General features: G+C 42.3%; 1 protein-coding gene across 2 annotated transcripts in view; it reads right to left on the bottom strand.

Moving 5' to 3' along the window:
- Positions 1-21,164, bottom strand: part of SLIT3 (slit guidance ligand 3) — a 967,014-nt gene that overhangs the window by 888,399 nt on the left and 57,451 nt on the right. For both annotated transcript variants that reach the window (XM_086931418.1, XM_086931419.1), the window contains exon 2: positions 17,852-17,923. In XM_086931418.1, coding sequence (XP_086787544.1) covers positions 17,852-17,923 — 72 coding nt within the window. The remainder of the gene's footprint in view (positions 1-17,851; positions 17,924-21,164) is intronic.

The following is a 21,164-nucleotide window of genomic DNA, read 5'->3' on the forward strand; positions in this document are numbered from 1 at the left end:
GCACAAGCATAGGGTACATAGCTGTCCGAAACAAGTATCCTAATTGCCACATCATGGCTCCTGGTTCCCAGCTGTCGGAACAAATTCTTCAGCCACACCCTTCTTGGGTTAGCATATTCCTTGCAGACAAATAAGAAATGGGCTAATGTCTCTGGGTGGGCTAAACATGATGGACACAAGTCGGTTTTGTCTGTACAGGATTTCCATGTTTTGGTAAAGGTATTCAGTGGCAAAGTACCCGTTCTAAATCTAAAATACAAAGACCGGGCAAATGGTTTCCCGATTATGTCTAGGTAGGGTTCTCGCCTGGGACAGTCTTTAAACATCAAAAAATCCTCTGTAAGTCTGCCAATGGATGTGCTGGAATGTCTTTGGGAGCAAATCCAATCCCGATAAAGCTTTTTGAGTATTTGTTTTGGAGGAGAGGTTCTGCTTGACCAGGAATCAAGTAGGCCCAGGTTCAACAATGAGGTTTTCATGTCTTTTAGCCATTTGATTCTGGCCCAATGTGGTGACGCCATTATTTCTTCCAGACCTCTGGCGTAGGCACTAAGTTCCTCTACCCGCCAAATACGGGCCCATAATAAGAGAGGACGAAATTTTGCGATTTCGCCAATCTGAGTACAGCCAAGGTCCATAAATATGGGTAAAAGTGGAGTGCTTTGAGGGAGGGACATTATTTGTCTACAGAAATTATTCTCAGATTTTTGTAGTGCTTCAGTAGATGCAGAGCCCCAAAGTTCAGCTCCATAAAGGGCAGAGCTGACACCTTTGGCAGCATAGATCTCAAGGACTGTTCCTATTGGTTTGAACGAACTGGAACGTTGCTCCCTCAATAGGGCACCTGTGATCCTTTTGTGGTTCAACAGCATCTTATCTAGATGGGGGGTCCAATCCATTTTGTCTGAAATGCGTATCCCTAAGTAATCAAATACTTTTACCCTTTCCAGGGGCTCGGTGTTTAAGATAGGGGGACGCACTTGCTGTTTAGGGGGATTAAGAACGAGGTATTTTGTTTTGTTGGTGTTTATTACCAGGCCCCGATCAGTGCAAAATGATTGGAAATTGTCCAAGAGTTTCTGTAGTCCCATTGGGGTTTTAGAGATTAGGAGCGTGTCGTCCGCGAAGAGGAGGGTCGGTATGCGTACCCCCGCCAGGGATGGTTCGTCAGATGGAGATTTAAGTAAGTGCTCAACCACCCCATTGATGTACAAAGAAAAAAGGGTGGGAGCCAGAACACATCCCTGGCGGACCCCTCTCTCGACCGGAATACAGCCTGTTTTCTCCCCTCCAGAACCCCACCTAATTTGGGCAAAGCTGTCCTGGTGGAGCCTGACTAGTAAGGATAGTAGATACTGTGGGAGCCCCACGTTGGCCAGGACCTTCCATAGCAAATCCCTGGGGACAAGGTCAAAGGCAGTCTTTAAATCGATGAATGCGAGATAAAGACTGCCCTTGCCTATCACTACGACCTTCCAGTAGATCATCATAAGCCTAAAGGCCTGCTCTATCGTGCCAGTGCCTACTCTAAAACCGGCCTGAAAATCGGTAAGTATTTTGTTTTCATCTACCCAGTTGAGTATCCTGAGTAAAATAACTTTACTGACAACTTTTTGGCTGACATCTAGCAGGCTAATCGGCCTATAATTGGACGGGTCATCCCTTGGGCCTTTCTTGTGGATGGGAACCACCTCCGCCCCCTTCCATGACACGGGAATGGGGGCGCCCCTACAGATGGCAAGAAGGAGGGAGTGGATTAGTTTACCCCATTTAACACTATCGGATTTTAGCAAGTCCCCGGGGATGCCATCTGGTCCTGCAGCTTTTTGTGGAATGATGGAATTTATAGCATATTCTACTTCCTTCAATGTAAAGTCAGGATCACTAGGGAGAAACATGTAATTAGTATGAGGAGAGGATTGGTCAGACCCTCTTTCATTCAGGCCATTATGGCAGGAGTAAAGTTTGGAAAAGTGAGCCTCCCATACCTGCCCCGAAATGTTGCAGGTTACAAGGTCACTATCCGGTCTGTTTCGTGCCCTTATGGTGTCCCAGAAGGATTTGGAGTCTTTTTTCATACTGGCTTCCTTAAGGGTTAGCCAGTAGGCATCCTCCCACTCCCTTTTAGCTACCTGTAGGGCCTTTTTATGATCTCTTCTGGCAGTTTGGATTAGTGGGGGGGACTTCCCTTTGACTGCCTCTATTAGGCGAGATTTGGCCTTCCTGCATGTTGCCGAATACCAGTCGTGTTTACCTTTAAGTTTAAGTAAAGATTTCTGTTTCCCTGAGGACAATTGTACCCAAAAGAGGTCCCCTATAGTTTTTACGGCAGCTTCAAAAATAGCGGTGGCCTTGACTGCTGCTTTAGTTAGGTCAATAGAGCCAATTTCGGCTTGCGTGCCCTTGACCACTTCGTCTATAGTGGATAGTTTGTCGGTGTTACACATAAACTTGCTCCACTTTAGACGCCTGCCACAAGTGGAAACAGTAATCCCCTGTGGGCGGCTTAGTGAGACGGGCAATACTTCAATGGGCCAAGGATTTTTTAAAGATAAGGAGAGTGGGTTATGGTCGCTCTCTATGGTATTAGTAACAACCATGTCGTTAACATGGCTCCAGAGGCCCCTATCCAGCAGAATATAGTCAATCCGTGTACAGTGACCAACTCTGTTGAATGTGGGAGCACCCAGCAGGTCAGATCGAGTACGGCCATTAGCAGCTCTTAATCCAAACTCCAATGTGAGTGCATTTAGATGGATTGCACTGCGAGTCCAGCGCTTGATGGGTGGGATAGAGAGGGTAGGAATACCCCATCTACTATCCTCTTCTCCTAGGTCGGGTATTCCTTCTAGGGGGAGTGGCTCGTATGTACAATTAAAATCCCCTGCTACTAGGATATGTCCAAGTCCACTCTGCTCTCCTAGCTGGGCCTCAAGCTCCATCATTGTGGGTGAGATACGCCCATTTTTTGTTCCCCTGATATAGACATTATAGAGGTCAACAGTTATGCTTCCCTGTAGGCCCAATAGGGAAATACCAAGAATATCCGGTGTTCCTGCCTTCTTACTAACTATCCTGCAGTTAAGCAGGATACTTATCCAAATAATAAGCCCCCCCGATGGCCGCCCCTTCCTGCCTTGGGTTTTACTGCTGGTGTAAAAAAAGTGACAAACCCAACCCGGTGCAGTGGTTCAGTGGCCCATATCTCTTGAAATATGCAAATTTTATGGGCATCAACCAGGGCATTCCACTACGGGAGGCCTAGTTTCCTTGAAATCCCAGCAAGGTTCCAACTGAGGATTTTTAAGTCGCCATGTGCTAAGTTTCCGTCTGGGATCACAGTACATTGGGGATTAGATGGACCTACTCTGGCCCTAATTAGTGTAGGTGGTGACACCTCTAAGTTTGTAGGGAGAGATGTACCCAGTACTCAATCCTTCGTAATGATATTAGCATAAGGAAGGTTAGTATCTGGGCCTCCCTTGAGAGGAAGTCAATCAACCTCATCCAATACACAGTACCTATTTGGATGGGCAAACTGTGAATAGGAGGGGTTAAAGGACAAGGACGAAGACGGATCCTGCCATGGCTGTTGCCATTGATGATTAACAGAAAGCGGTGGCTGAGGGAGTTGTTGCCACTGCTGGGCAGGTTGGAAAAAAGGTGGTAAGGGGTGGAAAGGTTGTTGCCACTGGGGGCCAGCATGGTGCGGGACAAGAGATGGAAAATTAGGCGGCTGCTGCCAGTGGTTAGGGGCATATTGAGGGGGACGTACAGGCCCTTGATTACTTGAAATAGTTGGCCGGTGGAAGTTGGGTCTTATCAAGTTGGGGAGGAAGTAAGACAAGGGGAGTGGTTTGATTTGGGTGGCAGGACCGCTGTTGGGTGCATTGCAGATGAAAGTCGCAGCCCCCACATCCCTAAAATTGACGGTAATTACATCCCCTGATATTGTTTTCTTACTCCTACCCACCCAATCCCCTCTACGTACAGTTAGGATTTCCCCACTCATACTACTAGGTAGTGGTCTGTGTAGTTGAAGCCACTGGGCACATTTATTTCGTAACTCTACATAGGTCTCTTTGACTCCTTCCTTCAGTGGGGGGACAGCAGTCAACACAACCACGAAAGGAGAGACTTCTGGTGGCAAGCTAATAGATTTGTAGCGGGCCTGCCTTGGCTTAGGGGCTTCAGAGTTATTGGTAGAGTGAGAGGCTAGGATATTCGTAGGTTTCCCTTTGGAATCATTGGCTTGGGAGGTGGTAGATTTAGTACCAGCGGCTAGTTGCTGCACGGATGAAGGATCGCTCACCGCTTTTGAAGTGGAGATAAGTGGCGGTTGACCAAAATTGTTCCCTGGATGGGGAGAATGTGATGCAGGTTGGTCCTTGGTAGATGGGGGTATTTTCGCCTTATCGGTTGTGGACTTAGTGACCTTAGCTGGGGGTTGGGGATTGGGTGGTAGTTCTCTGTGCCCCTGTTGCTGAACAGGCCCAAGCTCATTAATCTTTTCGGGCCATTTAGTATTAATGAGCGATGTTAGTCTATCGAGTTTAGAAATCAAGGGTTTGATTTGGGCCGCTATTGTAGCTTCAAGATCATGCTTGAGGTCCGTGACCATGTTTTCGACCCAGCATGGAATGCCGGGCGCTGTGTGTGGAGTAGGCGTTACCAAATTATGGTTACTAACTTTGGCTTTGGTCTTCTCCTTGGGTTTAGACTCCTTGGGTTTAGGCTTAGTCGCTACTTTTGTGGGTATAAAAGTAACCTTACCCCTGGAATCACTGGGCACGAAAGGGGTCGACTTGGCAGTTAGCCCATCCAGGCCCGGTTCCGTCTCTCTAGGTGTCTGACAGGCTTCTAGGTCTGGGGTCGCCTCCAGATCCACAAAGGACGGGTCCGATTCTGAACAGGTAACTGACAAGTCGACGGCACTCGGTACTGTAACAGTGCCTGTGGTGGCCAAGGGCAAAGGCAAAGAGCAATTGTTAAGAGCTTGCTGAGAGGGTGAATTTACATTTGCAAGGGAGCTTAGAGAGGAGCGTTTAGCATTCATGAGGTCCAAGGAGACTCTTTTCTCTAAGAGTACAATGCTCTTGTCAATTGTCTCATTCACCCGTGAGATGAAAAGGTCAATGGGACCGGTCACTTGTGCTACCTCCGTAGCTTTTTTGGTACAGCTTCTTGTTTTGTGCCGCATGGTTGACGTTGGTAAGGCTATACCAGGTATTGGATGGCTGTGGCCTCAAAAAAGGAAAAAGCGACAATTGGCCTACCTGGATGGTGGTCTCAGGGCGATGAGACAGGGATTCAGGGCCTGGGCCGTCCTCTGCCGTCCTTGAACGGCCTTAAACGGCCCGCTCTTTGCCCGGTCTTCGCCCCGGCCGTTGCCCCGCGTGCGTCCCGCGTGCGCGTTTGGACTGCACGAAGTTATAGGAGGAGCAAGTAAGGTGAAGGGGGCGGGAAGAGGACCAGCTGCGGCCGATCAGCGCCGCGCTGCACGCTGGTCCTCGCAGTCCCGCCTCGAACAGAAGGGTTGGTGGTGACTCCCTGGAATCGCGTTGGTGCTCCTGTGCACTACCAGGTATCCTTGGGCGAGTTAGGCAGCAAGAGTCTTGCCTTCGAGCGGCACCCGCGGAGCGGGGGCCGCGAGGCGTGGAACTTGAAGCAGGCGCTGGAAACAGGGAAGAAAGGCTAAGAGGCAAGCAGGCAGCACTCTCAGCGTCCCAAAGGCAGAACCCACACTGCTCACACAACGCTAGGTCTTTATCGGTGGAGGGGGCGGGAAGAGGACCAGCTGCGGCCGATCAGCGCCGCGCTGCACGCTGGTCCTCGCAGTCCCGCCTCGAACAGAAGGGTTGGTGGTGACTCCCTGGAATCGCGTTGGTGCTCCTGTGCACTACCAGGTATCCTTGGGCGAGTTAGGCAGCAAGAGTCTTGCCTTCGAGCGGCTCCCGCGGAGCGGGGGCCGCGAGGCGTGGAACTTGAAGCAGGCGCTGGAAACAGGGAAGAAAGGCTAAGAGGCAAGCAGGCAGCACTCTCAGCGTCCCAATGTTATCTTTTAGCATGTAGCCCCACCTGATAGCTGTCTGCTAGGCAGGTTCCACATTAAGGAAATACCATGCGAGTGAACTGTAGGAACAGTTGTGATCCGTGTATGACAGCTAGTATTTTTTTACTGGTCCTGAGAAAAGGAATACATGTATCAGCATAATTTAAATCTTTTAGATCATGTAATGAATTAAGAGACAAGCAGGGGACCCTAAAAGAAGTGCGTAGAATAGTCCGGCTACTGGGCCCTTAATGGTAGTGTCCCCGGCTGCAGGCCTTTCTGATTAATACTGAACGGTGGCGAGGTCAAAAGGGCCATAATCTATTAAACTGATCTCTTTCTGGGCTAATCATAAAGATAACTTACAATTGTGAGCAATGTACATGTTATTTACTTTTACAATTTTGAGTAATGTTTCTACTCCTGACTGTTCACAAAATCCAAGGGAAAAGTTACAAAAAAGTGTAGTCTTCCAAGTCTCTAACCTACGAAATAGGTGGTGAAGACACAGTTATGAATGTAAGTTATAACTGTCAAAAACAAACAGTAGAAGTAAACAATTGAGACAGAGACTTAAAATAACCCCCCTAGAAAATAGTGTTAAGTAAATTAGATAAAATACTTTAAAATATTTTTTAAAAACACTTTAATGTTAAAATAAAAAATATTAATCATTCCTTAAAAAAATATTTAACAACCATTTTTAAATTTTAAAACGAAAGTAATATTACCTTATGTTAAAATGTAAGTAAATTACTTTCAATTATTCCTTAACATCACTTTTATTCATTATCAATGTCTAATAAAACATTTTTTGGAACGTTTGTATTTGTTTTAATTTAAACTTCAGAAAAATAGTTTACAATTAATTGCACACCCTGCCACCTCATATTAGGTCATCATTTTTAATTTAATTCTACATTTAAAATAAAGATATATAATATTAATTAAAATTATACTTTAACAGAAATACTATGTTTACTAGTTTATTATAACTATTAAACATTTCTTATTGTCCCCTATACTTTACCATAGGGAGATCTCCACCTTGACTGTGGAGTCTCCCTATGGGAAAGTATAAGGAACAGTTAAAAAAAGTTTATTTAGGTCAAAAAATTAGAAAGAAATATTTCTATAATAAATAGTAGTTCATTTTATAAAATTATTTTAAACATTAAACTCATAACAACATATATAAAATGGTACAGCACTATACATGTATGTGTGTGTGTGTGTATATATATATATATATATATATATATATATATATATATATATATATATATATATATATATGTGTGTGTGTGTGTGTGTTATTTTTGTACATTTTAAATAAAAAAGATACAGATTTTTATAATTAAGCATTAATAAATACTAAAAGTATCTACTTCTATTATTTTCTATGAGTGGGTGTTGCAGTCCCAGTGGTTGGCCATGTGCGGTGCTTGATCTAATCCAACTCTGAGCTGGTTTAGTTTACTATTGTTATGGGTACCTTTTTGACTGTAATAAGTTTAAAAGTGCAGTTTTAGAATAACAATGAACTTACTTTTTTGTATGTGGGTTACTGTCCCTTCTTAAACCCCTCTCTCATTTCCCAAAATCCTTCCTTACTCCTACCTAAAACCTCCTATTTAGTGCTCCTTTTTCCAGGGATTCCTCTCTTCTTAGTGTCTCCCACATTTAGTACTAAGTAGTAAACGTACGTGTGCAAATATCTCCCCATAGAAATAATAGGAAAGGTGGAGATTTACACTGGTAAGCTTGTGAATTGCATTTTGTAGTACTTTAGTAGTACTACTGTAGTGCTTTTAAACATACTACAAAATGCAGTCTGTGATTAAGCCCCATTATATGTAGGACCCAGCTGAGCTACCCTATAACTACAAGAAATTACGAGAATTAGTGTATTCTAAAGGTCAAAAGTGCATCCGAGACCACCTGGAAAATATAAATGAAAATATATGTCAATCAGATATTTACATCCCAAGATATTTATTTCTGCCAATCTGAATGTCCTAGGAGCATGAAAACTAGACACTTATGCTTATTTAGAAGCTAAGAAGTATATTTACTAAAATGGTTTGCAAGGCATTGCAACAACCAAAGTTGCTGCATTGCATTGCATTGCATTGCATAAGAGAGTAGGACAGAGCTATGGTGATGTCTTGCTCGGGCTCCAGTGCTGGTGCACAATCAGGCTGCCAGCGTCATGCACACACCTTCGTAATGTAAGGGTGTGTACTTGATGTCTAGCATATGTTTTGCACTGGAAGGATATCCTTGTAGTACAAAATACTATGCTTAGACTAACTTAAAAAAAATCTACTTTGTATGTGTGCTCTATAGTGCAGCGCACAAATAAAGCTGGAAAACTTTGGAGAAATAAAAACATATCTCCTTGATAATGCCAATGTCAAACCAGAATTTTTTTTTATGTGAAGCCCTGTCTACTTTTTTGTAGTAGATGGGATTTTGCACTAGAATCATGGCTGCTTACAAGGGAAAGCCAATGTACTATGCATGGAGCACCCCTTGGTGCTAAATAATGCAAAGCAGTGCAAGGCATTGTTCTGAGTTCCTTTCAGGTGATTTTACAGCACAAAACAAGTTTTGCATTGGAAAGTAAATTTCAAATAAACATTTTGTGCTGATTTGCATCACCTTATGCAAACCTGACTCAATATCTTAGTAAATATACCTCTAGGTATTGTGAAATTTCAGAAGTTCCTTACAAATGCTATTTTCTCAACAAGGTGACAAAAGACAAAATGGCTGCCTTGGTAAAATTCACTTCGAGAAATATGTTGTTCATTTGTGCATAGTAAGTGTCGTGGGCGGATTTTTCAATCAGGTTAAAATGAATTTTTAATAGTCCCAGCATCCAATGTGGAAGGTATGCACATTCAAAGCTGAAATAAAGATGTGAACCATCCAATCATAGGGAAATGGGTCCTATGCAATAGGAATGTTAAAACACATAAAGAGTGACAGTAAAGAACAACACTAACTCTAAAACAATAGAAACTTTCGTCTACAAGAGAACTCCTGCTCCCAGCACAACCATTGGATGCCCGACATTAGAAGCAGCTGAAGAAAGAAAACAGCAGTACTCTCTGTCAAAAAGATGCATTTCCTGGGTGAAAGGCTTCTGATTTAAGCACAAGCGTGCAGAGAACTGTGCTGTGAAGGTCTTATTTTTCACACAATTTTTCTACCCTGTTTCATCCTCAAACCCTCTTTAGAAAATCCTTTGATGGATACTTTCTATTCTTGGATTGGGAGATTATTTCCTTGGATTGCATCACTGCAGCCAAACTCTTATACTGTCTCCAGTGTCCAAGTAACCAGACTAGTTTCTCTCTCCATTTTATGTTTTTGAATTGTATTTCTTCCAGCTAAAGTAGATTACAGCTACTCCACTCCTTTTTTATGTGATAGACTTCCTTATGACTGGGGGTCATTTTGAAAGCCAAAATTTGATAATTATTGTCTAAAATTCAGAGCCTTGATTGCACCCCAGTAGAAAGCGATTCTCAGCAAAGATTATGTGTCATTTTGCCCATTTTAAAGTTTGCTCTTAATTCTCCAACATTTCATGAAATGCTCAATTTAACCCTGTCTTTCTTTGAAGCACAGTAGAGTCTTCCTGCCACTACGGGCCATAAGTATCAAGCCTTTTTCGATTCTCAAAGGCCGGAATTCAGCGAATTCCGGCCTTTGCGAATCGCAATAGGCTGTTTTGCATTTTTTGAGATGTATGAAAAAATCGCATCATAAGGAATTGCATAAATCTGCGATTGCTTATTTTGCTATAGCATTTAAGGAATCGCAATTTTGCGATTTCTTAAATGCTATGTATGAAGCATTTTTCTATTAAGAATTGAGCTTAAGAAATCGCAATTTACCACCAACTTTCAATGGGTGGTAATTTTCGATTTCTTGTAAAAATGCACAAATTGGCATTTTTTTATGTGGCATGTGACGCACATACATGCCCATAGGGCATGTATGTGCGCCATTTGCACACACATGCTGATTTCAGGGGTGCAGCAGGGTGTCCTTGAGACACCCCTGCACCCTTGAAATCAATCTCATTTTGCGATTAGCAAATTGCGAATCGCAAAATGAAATGCATTTCACAATCATTCCAATGGGCCTCCTGGCCCATAAGAATGAATGGGAAATTATTCCTTATTTGCGAATTCGCAACTTGCGAATTCGCAAATAAGGAAGATTAAGGAATCGCAAAAAAAAAAAAAAATTTTCATACATACCGTTTTGCGATTTCTAAATAGCGATTCCTTAAAAATCGCTATTTAGAAATCGCAAAACGGAACTATGATACATATGGCCCTTAGTCTTTTAAAGCTACTGATCAGTCAGTCACAAGGCCCACACTTCAGCAAAGGTACATGCTATGAGTTGATGATTTAACTCTCAAAATTAAGCAATAACTAAATCGATTCTTCTGTCAGTTTTTAATTCTGCACTTTGCTTCCTTAACACCTTGGCTGCTAGGCGTTTACCCCCCCTGTGCTGGAAATTGCCCTCAGGCTGTATTCATGACGAGCTCAGCTCGTCATCAGCACAGCTCAACTGTGCATCATGACGAGCTGAGCTCGTCATGAGCATCGAAAGGGTTAAACCCATTAAACCACATACATGGCAGGTTACATACCTCAGGATACATATTACTTCATGTGATGAGGCAATGTCAGCCGCTGTAAAGGGCCTGCTTTGCTATGAACATGTCTTAGGTGATCAGTTGTAGAAATGGAGCAAAGTAATAACCTTAAGCCTTTAGGGGACAGTAATCTCTATGCACCCATCCTTTGGGATTTAGGACTGTAAATTCTCATTCTTGCAGACGTTTTGTAATAGAAGGGCACTTGCCAACTTGTCACTGATGTCCTATGAAATATTATGAGTATACAGACCCCTTCAAATAGCCAATTTATATACAAATTTCAAATCTTTATTTCGATCGATTGATCATAAAAGATATACAATAAACACATCTTTTAAAAATTTTAAAAAGAATGTTAAAAGAATAATAACAATATATCTGAACGAGGGATTTTTAGGAGTCTCCTGCCAACTTTACATATCGGGATCTGGCATGCCACATCGCTGTCAGGAATTTAGCCAAAGCGAACACCATTGGCGGGGATAAATCTGACTTTAAAACTCTAAATGCAGGAAGGAATGTTCTGAATCCCAGATTTCTAAGCAATGGGACCAGCCAGTAACGTCTATTTTTGTGGTAGGCTGGTCAGAAGAAGATGACTTGTGCTTCATTCTCCTTAGTGTGGACACAGGCAGGGCACAACTCAGTAGAAGGCTGTCCCGCCCATGCTACACATTTGGAAATAAACAATATCACCAAAGAGAGGCATTCATCCTCTTTGATTATGTATGTATGTATCCAGTATTTCTATAGTGCGAACCCGCACAAATGGCAGTGGAGTACGGTACTAGACTAAAGGCAAATATAAGGCCAATGAGTGATAGAAGTGCTAGCTGGGTTGTGGGTGGTTAATGCATTGTGATGTAGTGTTCTATAATGAGGTGAGCCTTCAACTCATTCCTAAATTGGAGCAGCTTTGGGGCAGTCCTTATGAATGGGGATGGAGATTTACTCTTATAGGGGCTGATTTAGATTTTGGTGACTGAGTACTCTCTCCACCAAAGTGAAGGGCAGCCCGTCTCATTTACTATCAGGTGAACCTTTCGTATGAGAGTGACAGAGACTCATCCATTTCCATCACTGACTCCATCAGGCTGCCAGACATTTGGCCATTCGACCACCCTCCTGATTTAGAGCAGGCACATGAATTGCTAGTATTTATTCTCCCTTACTGCTGTGAAAAATGTGGCAGTAAGGGGCAGTGAGAATGTTTAAATGCCCCCCACATGATGGGAGACAACACCCATGGTGTAGGATCTGTAGTTTTTTTCCCCAAAACAAATCCTGCTTAGAAATGTTGTTTTTGAAGAAACATAAACTTGTTAAAAGCTTGACGGGCTGCCGTCATTTTTAACAGATTTGTCTGTCAAACCTTTTACTCATAGAGGCAGCGGTCCCTGTAAATGACAGGAGCTGCATGCTAAGGCAGAAGAAAACTCTACATTTTGAGCATGAGTACTCTATCAGGGTAACAGAATATTATATTTCGTCACCCTGACGGAGTAAATACCATCCAACTTCTAAACCAGGCCCATAGCTTCGAGACAAAGAAGTAAGCACTTTGTGATCCCATATGAAACTAATTGGTGTGAAATCATCACCTTATTTAACTTCGACCACCCAACAAAATGAAAAGGGCATATAATTCACAGTCTGTTACACTGCATCTGGAAATTAAGACTAATCTGATGCACTAAGCTTTTGATCTAGTCATAATGACTATGTAAATCAATTTGATCTGCTTTAAGCTGGCATGCAGTTTGGATCTGAAATCTCAAATAATTCTCCTGACAATGAATTCTGTACTTTTCAACATGTTTGCCCAAGGTATTTGAGAACTTCGTTTATGCATCTAAACACTTAAGTACATTCCAAATAATATATTGATCCAATATATGTTTGGTGCATCTGTCTCAAGTGATCAATTACTTCTCACAAGGTATCTGTAATAGAAGTGATTACAATATTCTAGCTAATTAACAAGCAGGTGATTATACATAATAATAAGGTAACCTGTAAAATTCCTGGGGAATTTCCTGCACAAGCAATATGCAAGAATATGTCTTTATACCATTCAATAACTCCCCTCTCTTCCAATATGAGTCGGAATATATCATCATATTACACGAGTATAACATAATTGTGTCAACAAATTCCATTACTGCATGATTTTAAAAATCATACAAAAATATCTACAGTCAGAAATATAGAATGTAGAAAAAGATCTACTACCACAATATAGACTACAAAAAATGGTATGCAACAAATAACATAATATTTAATCAAAATATCTGTTACAAATATTTTATAACTAGGAATATTTAAATTAGAGAAAAGTACATAAATGAAACCACTGGGGAAATTACATGAGTAGTGTAGCGTAGTGAGATTTACTATTCTGACTCTAACCCAAGTAAAATTGGGTAAAGTAAATAAATAAAATGGGTTAGATTTTCTACTCTAACTCCAGTCCTACAAACATTGGAGAAAGTGCATTAATCAAGAAGGCGGGATGCATTATTCTAACTCCAAACTAAATTCTAACTCCAATCAAAATGAATTTGGGCAAAGTGCAAAAATAAAATGATATGAGATAATCTACTCTAAACCCAGAAACAAATGTGAGAAAGTGCATTAAGGAAAGGGGCTGAGATATGGAAAGTAATAAAGGGGGTAAAATTTGCGAGCAATGTAAGAATGCAACAAAAAGTGAGGTTAGATTTTCTCTTATATTTCAGTCCTGCAAACATTGGGGAAAGTACAGGGATTACGGTGGTGGAATTGGTATTCTACTTCCACAACAGCTAAACCTGGGGAAAATGTACATGAATAAATAAAAGGAGGTAGATATACTACTATAACTTAACTACAGTCGAACCATAACATCATACTTTATTTCAACATTTTCAATAAATTATTACTCAAGCTAACCCCTAAAATAAACCATAATGTAAAAGCAATTAGAATGCAAGAACAACAAAATCAAAACTTAGATATTTTTAAAAACTATAAAAAGAAACACTGGAACACTAAATTGTACTATATAATAAATACCACAATATTTTGAGAAACAATATTGAAAATATATTATTACAAAAAACCAGAACAAACAAACAACATGTTTACCCTCAGTATTATGTCCATCTATATTTTCACTGTCACAATATCAGCACCAGGATATTGTGGTCAAAAGATATTTGGAAGTCTATATTTTGCTACCATACCACACTCAAGTCCCAATTTCTTTTAACGCTTTATTTCATTTTCAAGCAGTAAGTTACACATACATCCATGATATCAACTACAGACATTTGACAGACGTGCAAAAGCTTTCCCAATGCATAAAATATAGTAGATTTCTGTTTTTGTTGTTAGGCCCGTCAGCCATAGGGTGGTGTCCCCCCACCCCCTCAACTTTTTGCCTAAAGCCTCCATTTTTTTTACCACGTTTTTGCTGGCTTTAGGACTCTGTGCACATTACCACTGCTAACCAGTGTTAAGTGCTTGTGCCCAAAAGGAATTGAAACCAAGTCATCCGGAGCAAACTGCCGTGAACAACAAGCCCAAGTGCCAGGGTCTTGAGCAGGATGGAAGTGTGGGGTACCCCAGTATGGGGGACGGACGTGCAGGCCCCTAGAAGGCTCGAAGTCATTGGAGCTGAAGATTCGTCTTACCGTTGAGCTGACAGATACTTAGGGGTCCATTAGGATGGCGGGCGGACTAAGTCCGCCCGCCATCCCATCGGTAGTCGGGACCGCCCGCCAAAAGGGCTGGGGTCCCGCAGGGGTTATTAGGATGCGTCCGCAACTGTGGTGGGCGCATCCTGTATTTTTAGCATTGTGGCGGGCGGTGCTCTCAGCACCGCCCGCCACAATGCTAAAAATGCACTTTTACATTTGCATAAACAAAGCAGCAGGCACCGCGCGGGGCCTGCCGCTTTGTCTATGCAAATGCAATAGCAAATGCAATAGCAGAGGGGTACCACAGGTACCCCCCGTGTGCACCCCACCTCTCCTTCACTCTTGGGGCCCGCAGGGGACCCCCAGAGTGAAGACCGCATGCATTTCCTTGGCGACATCGCCGCCACGGAAAGGCATCTCCCTAAGCCCATTGTAATATGGCTGGCGATGTCTAATAGACACCACCACCATATTAATCCTTTTCCACCGCAAGGCGACCGGGGCGGAGAAGCGGCGGACGGTCTTTCTGTCCGCCGAGGTCCCCCCCGCCATACTAATATGGCGGGGGGGATTCGAATGCGGATGTCGGGCAGATTGCCCCGCCAGGCTGGCGGTAGCCACCGCCAGTCTGGCGGGGGCAATCCGCTCGACATCCTAATGGGCCCCTTAGTGTGATATTAATTTGGCCCTGAAGAAGGGACGTGCCTTCCCGATATACATTGGGCACATGCTTTTTAATGTGGATCATTTGTTTTTTGCAGTCATTTGGATTTTTGTATTTATATGTTTTGAATGTTTGAATTTGAACATCTTTTATTTAAAATAATCATGTACACACAGAATATGTGAACCAAGAGATAATTTGAAATAAATGTGATGAATCACATGGCAATTGCAAGATGAGAAATTGTTGAATTTGAAAGTATATCTCTCTATAGTGGTGCACGCCTTGTCCAAGGTGCCAGTAGGGACTTGGCCGTGTTCTTTTACATGTAGTGGCTGCTTGAGCACTGGTTAAATGTTATTGGAGAATGTGGGTAGCAGACGAAAACACTCTAGCCCATCATTTTTTCTCAGGAGATTGAAAACAATCCAGGTTAAGCAAGTCAGTACTTCCGGACTTGAAAGCAGCTGCAGTCGGTAGTGGGTGTACCTGCAGGGCGGCAACATGGGGGGGGGGGGCGGGGTGGGGGTAGAGTAATCTATGGATTAGGGAGCTTTACAGGTAAGTAAACATATAAATAAATAGAACACATTTTGTAGCGCGCACTGCATTGCATTTGGGGATGCAGTGCACGCAATGAAATTTGAAATTTTAAGTACGTTTGATGCAAGTATTTAAAAAGTAACAGCCTATTTCTGCTGTTTAATGAGACGCATTGTGGTTTGTGAACTGAAGAATAGCCATTGTTCAGGATTAATCTCGCTTTTCATGTCTCTCTCTCCAAGGCTCTTCCATGGGACTCTGGAGCTTGTTTGGTAGGTTGTAGACATCTTGGTGTAATATCAAAACCCTTTTTTTTTGTTCCTTGCACTATCATGATATTAGTCAGGACATGAAGAGGTCTTAGTTCCTCTGTGAGCTATCTGCAATTTGTCTTAAAAATCCTGAAGTATAAAAAGATATCCAGACCTGTGATGCCCAAAACATATTTAAACTCCCTAAGTGATATAAATCTTTTGATAACAACAAGATGGCCAAACAATACATATTGATAAATACAGATGGAAATAATAAAAAAATGCCATAAAAGCGGGATCCCTAATTATAATGCTAATCCAAGTTTAATTGGTAAACATACATAAGTTAAAGGGGTGAATTGTAATATTCTAACATCAGCCCTTCATACAAATGGGAAGTGCATACATCAAGGGCATGAGATTTACTATCTTAACTTCAATCCAACTAAAATTGGGGAAAGTGCATCAATAAAAGGGTGGAAAATACTAATCAATCTCCGGTTAAACAGTAAGTACAGAAAAGGCACACTCTAAAGAGGGTTATATTTAGTATTCTAACTGAGGTCCAGTTCCTATCACTGAACTAGAATTTTGCCACATATGTCTTTGTAGAGCCTAAGTATTGTATCAAAATGAACTGTCTTTTAATTACATTGAAGCTAGACAGATATTAGATTCCCTCCCTCAGCTCCCCAAAAGTGAAGAATCTGAGGATATTTCTGATGCAGTACAGATGTTTTGCTCATCAGGTCAAGGCAGTTGCAAAGAGCGTCTATAAGCAGCTCTCAAAACTTCAAAAGATAAAGTCAAATTAGCCCTTCTGGCACTCTGGCATTTTACCAGTGGTCTGTATACAAGGAGGCTGCATTGAGACCTAGATAGGCTGTCATGGCCAACCATGAAAGCCCCAATGACCACTTTTAGCATGGCTGAATTTGGTTTCTATTGCATCCCTTTATAAATTCCCTCCCATTCTAAGAACTGCCCATAAGACAAGCTGGTGAGTTCCTTCTTCATGGTGCACGTGAACTACCATAACGTAATGTTTTCTACCAAAAAAACACATGGCCAGACTAAAAGAATGTAACTATGTTTCCATAAGTGGAATCACATCAAGGCCACCTTTAAGGAACTCTCTGAATATCTGCAGAAACTTCTTTCTCACTGTGACACAACTAGAAGTCTTCGCATAATGTCCAACCATGTGATCACCAAACAATTCTCCAAGAGGATAAAATACTTTGACAGATCACTGGGTGTCCATGGTCCAGACCTTGAAATGCTCTAGACCCTAACTTGAGATCAGATCCTAATTTCCAAGTGCTTCAAAAACTTATTTAAGAGTAAACTAATCAGATTGGCATTCAGTACAAAGCTCTTCTCAGAACATGAGTTGTGACTGAAGAATTTTGGACTTTGTTATTTGTGTTTACCGTACTGGACTAAAACTTCCCCTTCCTCTCATTAGGCCAAACCAGTTTTTGATTTTCTATCAATGCTCTTGGAGTAACCAAACATAAAATGTCAAAATAAATAAATAGTAAATAATTAAGTCTCCAGGCATCATGTGTTCTACAGGAGAAAGCCCAGTTACTAAGTCATTCTTGTCCAGAATTCAGAAATTGACCCAAAAGAACGTGCACCTTGCACCATTTACTGTAAATATTCTCACTAAAAGCAAACTTCAGAGCTGAAATTCTTATATTTTTCATGAGGAAGATTTTGACAGGAATGCTCTAGCCGAAATGGATGCTAATTTTCAAATGTTGGTGCAAATCCCCACAGCTGACAATAGAATTCATATCACATAATCCATGTATTTTGTCACCAGCACTGTAGAACATGGTTAGTTAATTCTTCTACCAGCTGCAGCTTCTCGTCCGTACCCTACACCACCGGTGGAGGATGGAATGCAGCTAACAGGGCTTTATTCCCATCGGATAAGGTAGAGGTGCAGTTTGTACTTACAGTACTCGCAGGTTCTTGAGTCCAGCGAAGTCAGTCTTGGTGATCCGGGTGATATTATTCCTGTCCAAGTCTCTGCAATAGAAAACACAATACACTCAATATACTATGTAATATGCAACTGGAGCATGTCACCTCACCAATGCTGCGGGGTTATGAGGTAACTCCATGGCACAGCACCATTATCGGCTTTCAATAAACAATCCAAGTCATTCTGGGAATTGGTCTTTCTAACTTCAGTCGAACCAATTTCACAGAAGTATTGTATGAATACAATGGTCACAGGAACATAATGTCTAGTGTTTTAAATAACTCTGCAAGAAATAGTTCATTAAACATGTCATGTCTCTTTCGCTTTGGGCCACTGGGTATCCACTGTGACACTGGCAAGACCTGACAGACCCAAGTGTCTCTGTCTTGCAACACCATATGCATTACAGGGAAGCAGGCTGATTTGGAAACATTACAGGGGACCCTTTCATCCGTGTGGCCGCACGGTCCACAGGGCCGGACTGGCTGTAGCGTTTCCCGGGCTGGCTGGAAAGGTGGGGACAGTTTTGTCATTGGGGTCCACTTTTGTAGCAGTGCTGCAGTATCGGCCTTCAGTAACAAAAGAAGCAGTGCTGGTGGCTGCTTTAGATAAGCAGCAGTGCTTTGCACATCCACTCTCACCCCCCCTCACCCACCCGGTTCGGAAAAATTGCCATGGCTGATTTGTGTTCCCAGTACTGCCCTGATTGTCCAGGACATCCAAGTCATGTTGAGGTCATGAGTTCTTTCCCAGATGCTTTTTGATACATTCTTGTGGTTGGACAGATGGCTATTATGGGAGGTATGGTGCTGCACATTTTGAATATGTTAAAAGAAAATCATGGCTACAAATTAATTCTAATCACGATCCTGCACAATCCTTCAGCTCAGGGTTTACATGACACATACATATGCTGCCTCTTTGTAAAACATATCCATGAAAGTCACTGATTCACACACACGGATGCAGAAGAGTGTTTCCTTCTAGAGAGCATTCCATGTATCACCTGCACCCAAATGATGATGGCTATTAGCATCGACAAAGTTGGAGCGTATCACTAGACACTAAGGCCCAAATTTACAAAGGTGTTGCATCGGGTTTGCATTACTTTTTTAATGCATAGCCAACGCAAATCCTTTTGAGTATTTATACAGGAAAGCATATGGCGCTAAGTGTTGCTTTCTAGAAACAAAGTAATGCAAGGCAGCGTAATAATTCGCATCAAGGAAGTGCTCCATGGGTGGACCATGGACGTTCTCATGTATCCACCCATCGATTTGACTCAAACCCATATCTACAAAGACTTTTAGATGTGGATTTGTGTAAAAATATTGTACCTCCCTGAGGATGGTGTAACAAGGAGAAATATCTTTATTTCTTCTTGTTATTTCCTCTTTGTATGTGTGATGCATTGTGCAGCATACATACAAAGAACAAATAGCCTTAAAGGATAGTTTTTGTGCAGGAAGGTATGCCATAATGTGCTGAATTGTTCTTTAATTCACAAGATGTTAATGAGGTGTATACTTTTTATTAGGTTTAAGCTAGCAGACAGTACAGCTGTCTGGTTTGCTTACAAATATTTGTTGGTATTCTGAAAGCTTCCCTGGGAATGCAATTTTAACTCATTGCTTTCTATTGGCTTTATGGTTTGTAACTCACAGTCGCTTGCTTTCTATTAGCTGGCTTTATTTGCTTTAGGCTGTCCAGCTTGAGTTAATCTGTCCCAAAAGCATCCATTGTTTACTGCATTCCTCTGAGTACTCCTTTTCTCTAAGCAGGCCTTCAAATCTTGTCCTTACACTGTCACGTTTGCTGTCATTCAAATACTGAGGTCAAATGTCAGGCTCTGTCTTTAAGGAAGCTTGGTGTTTACTTTTCTTTCTCTGACTTCAAAGTGCAAGAAGTTATGTTACAATCCTGCTGAGTACCCATGTAAAAGGAGAGGGTGTAGAATGTTATTTTTTCTAGCACACAACAAAAATGAACTGTGCAGATATTTCAGAATATATCAGAATAACGAAAGTACAAATATAGCACTTTTTTGTAATTCAGAAGGGATGTTGAAACAAATATCTGAAGACAAACAAAGGACATCAGTACACTAGGTGATGACATTTCCACACATCATTGTTTGTGCACAGTAAATCTGTATGTCGGTGCAAATGCAGAAAATACATTGTCTGTAATGCTAGTGCACTACCGCACCATGCATAGTCCACACTACACCACTCTACTTTACAACACTTCACTCTACAACACTCTGCTCCACTCTATGCCTTGCCACTCCATTCTACGACACTCCACTCTAAGACATTCCGTTCCACTCTATGCCCCTCCACTGTAAAATGCTCTATGACTCCACGCAACTCCACCATACACCACTCAACCACGACACAACAACCAACTCCGTTCTACGACATGCCACTGTACTCTATGCCCCTCCACTCTCAGACACTCTGACACGCCCCTCCACTCGACTCCATGCCACTCGACTTTACGCCACTCAACTCCATGCCACTCACTCCACAACAGAGCATGCCACTCTACTCTACGCCCCTCCACTCCACACCATTTACCCCACTTCACTCCACTCTAATCTATCCACTCCAATCTACCCCTGTATATCCCACACTACTCCTGTCTACCCCAATCCTCTCCACTACAATCAACCCCACTCCACTTCACGACAATCTACCTCAATCAACTCCACTCCAGTCTACCTCACTCTACTCCAGTCTACCCCACTTCATTTACCAAATGTAATTCCCACCAATCTACCAGACTGCGTTCCAATCTAATCTACCCCAATCCACCCCAATCCTTCCCACTCCAATCAACCCCACTCCATGCCAATATACCCCACTCTAATACACCCCTCCCTACTTCATCCCACCCCAGGCAACCCCACCACAGTCCAATCTACCCCACTGCAATCTACCCCAGTCCATTCCACTTCAATCTTCCTCAGTCTACCTCACTCCACTCCAATATAACCCAATTAACTCCACTATGATCCAATCTACCCCACTCAACTCCAATCTGCCCCACTCCACACAATATATCGCAATCAACTCCACCTCATCCACTCCACTCCAACATACTCCCCTCCACTCTACCCCAATCTACTGTACTTCACTCATATTTACCCCAGTCCACTCCAGTCTACCCCTGTCTACCACATTCCATTGTACCCCAATCCACCAAACTCCAATCTACCCCAATCAAACCCACTTCACCCCAATCTACACAACTCCACTTCAATGTATCCTAGTCCAATCTACC

Source organism: Lissotriton vulgaris, chromosome 7 (genome assembly GCF_964263255.1).
Source record: "Lissotriton vulgaris chromosome 7, aLisVul1.2, whole genome shotgun sequence".
Lineage (NCBI taxonomy): Eukaryota > Metazoa > Chordata > Amphibia > Caudata > Salamandridae > Lissotriton > Lissotriton vulgaris.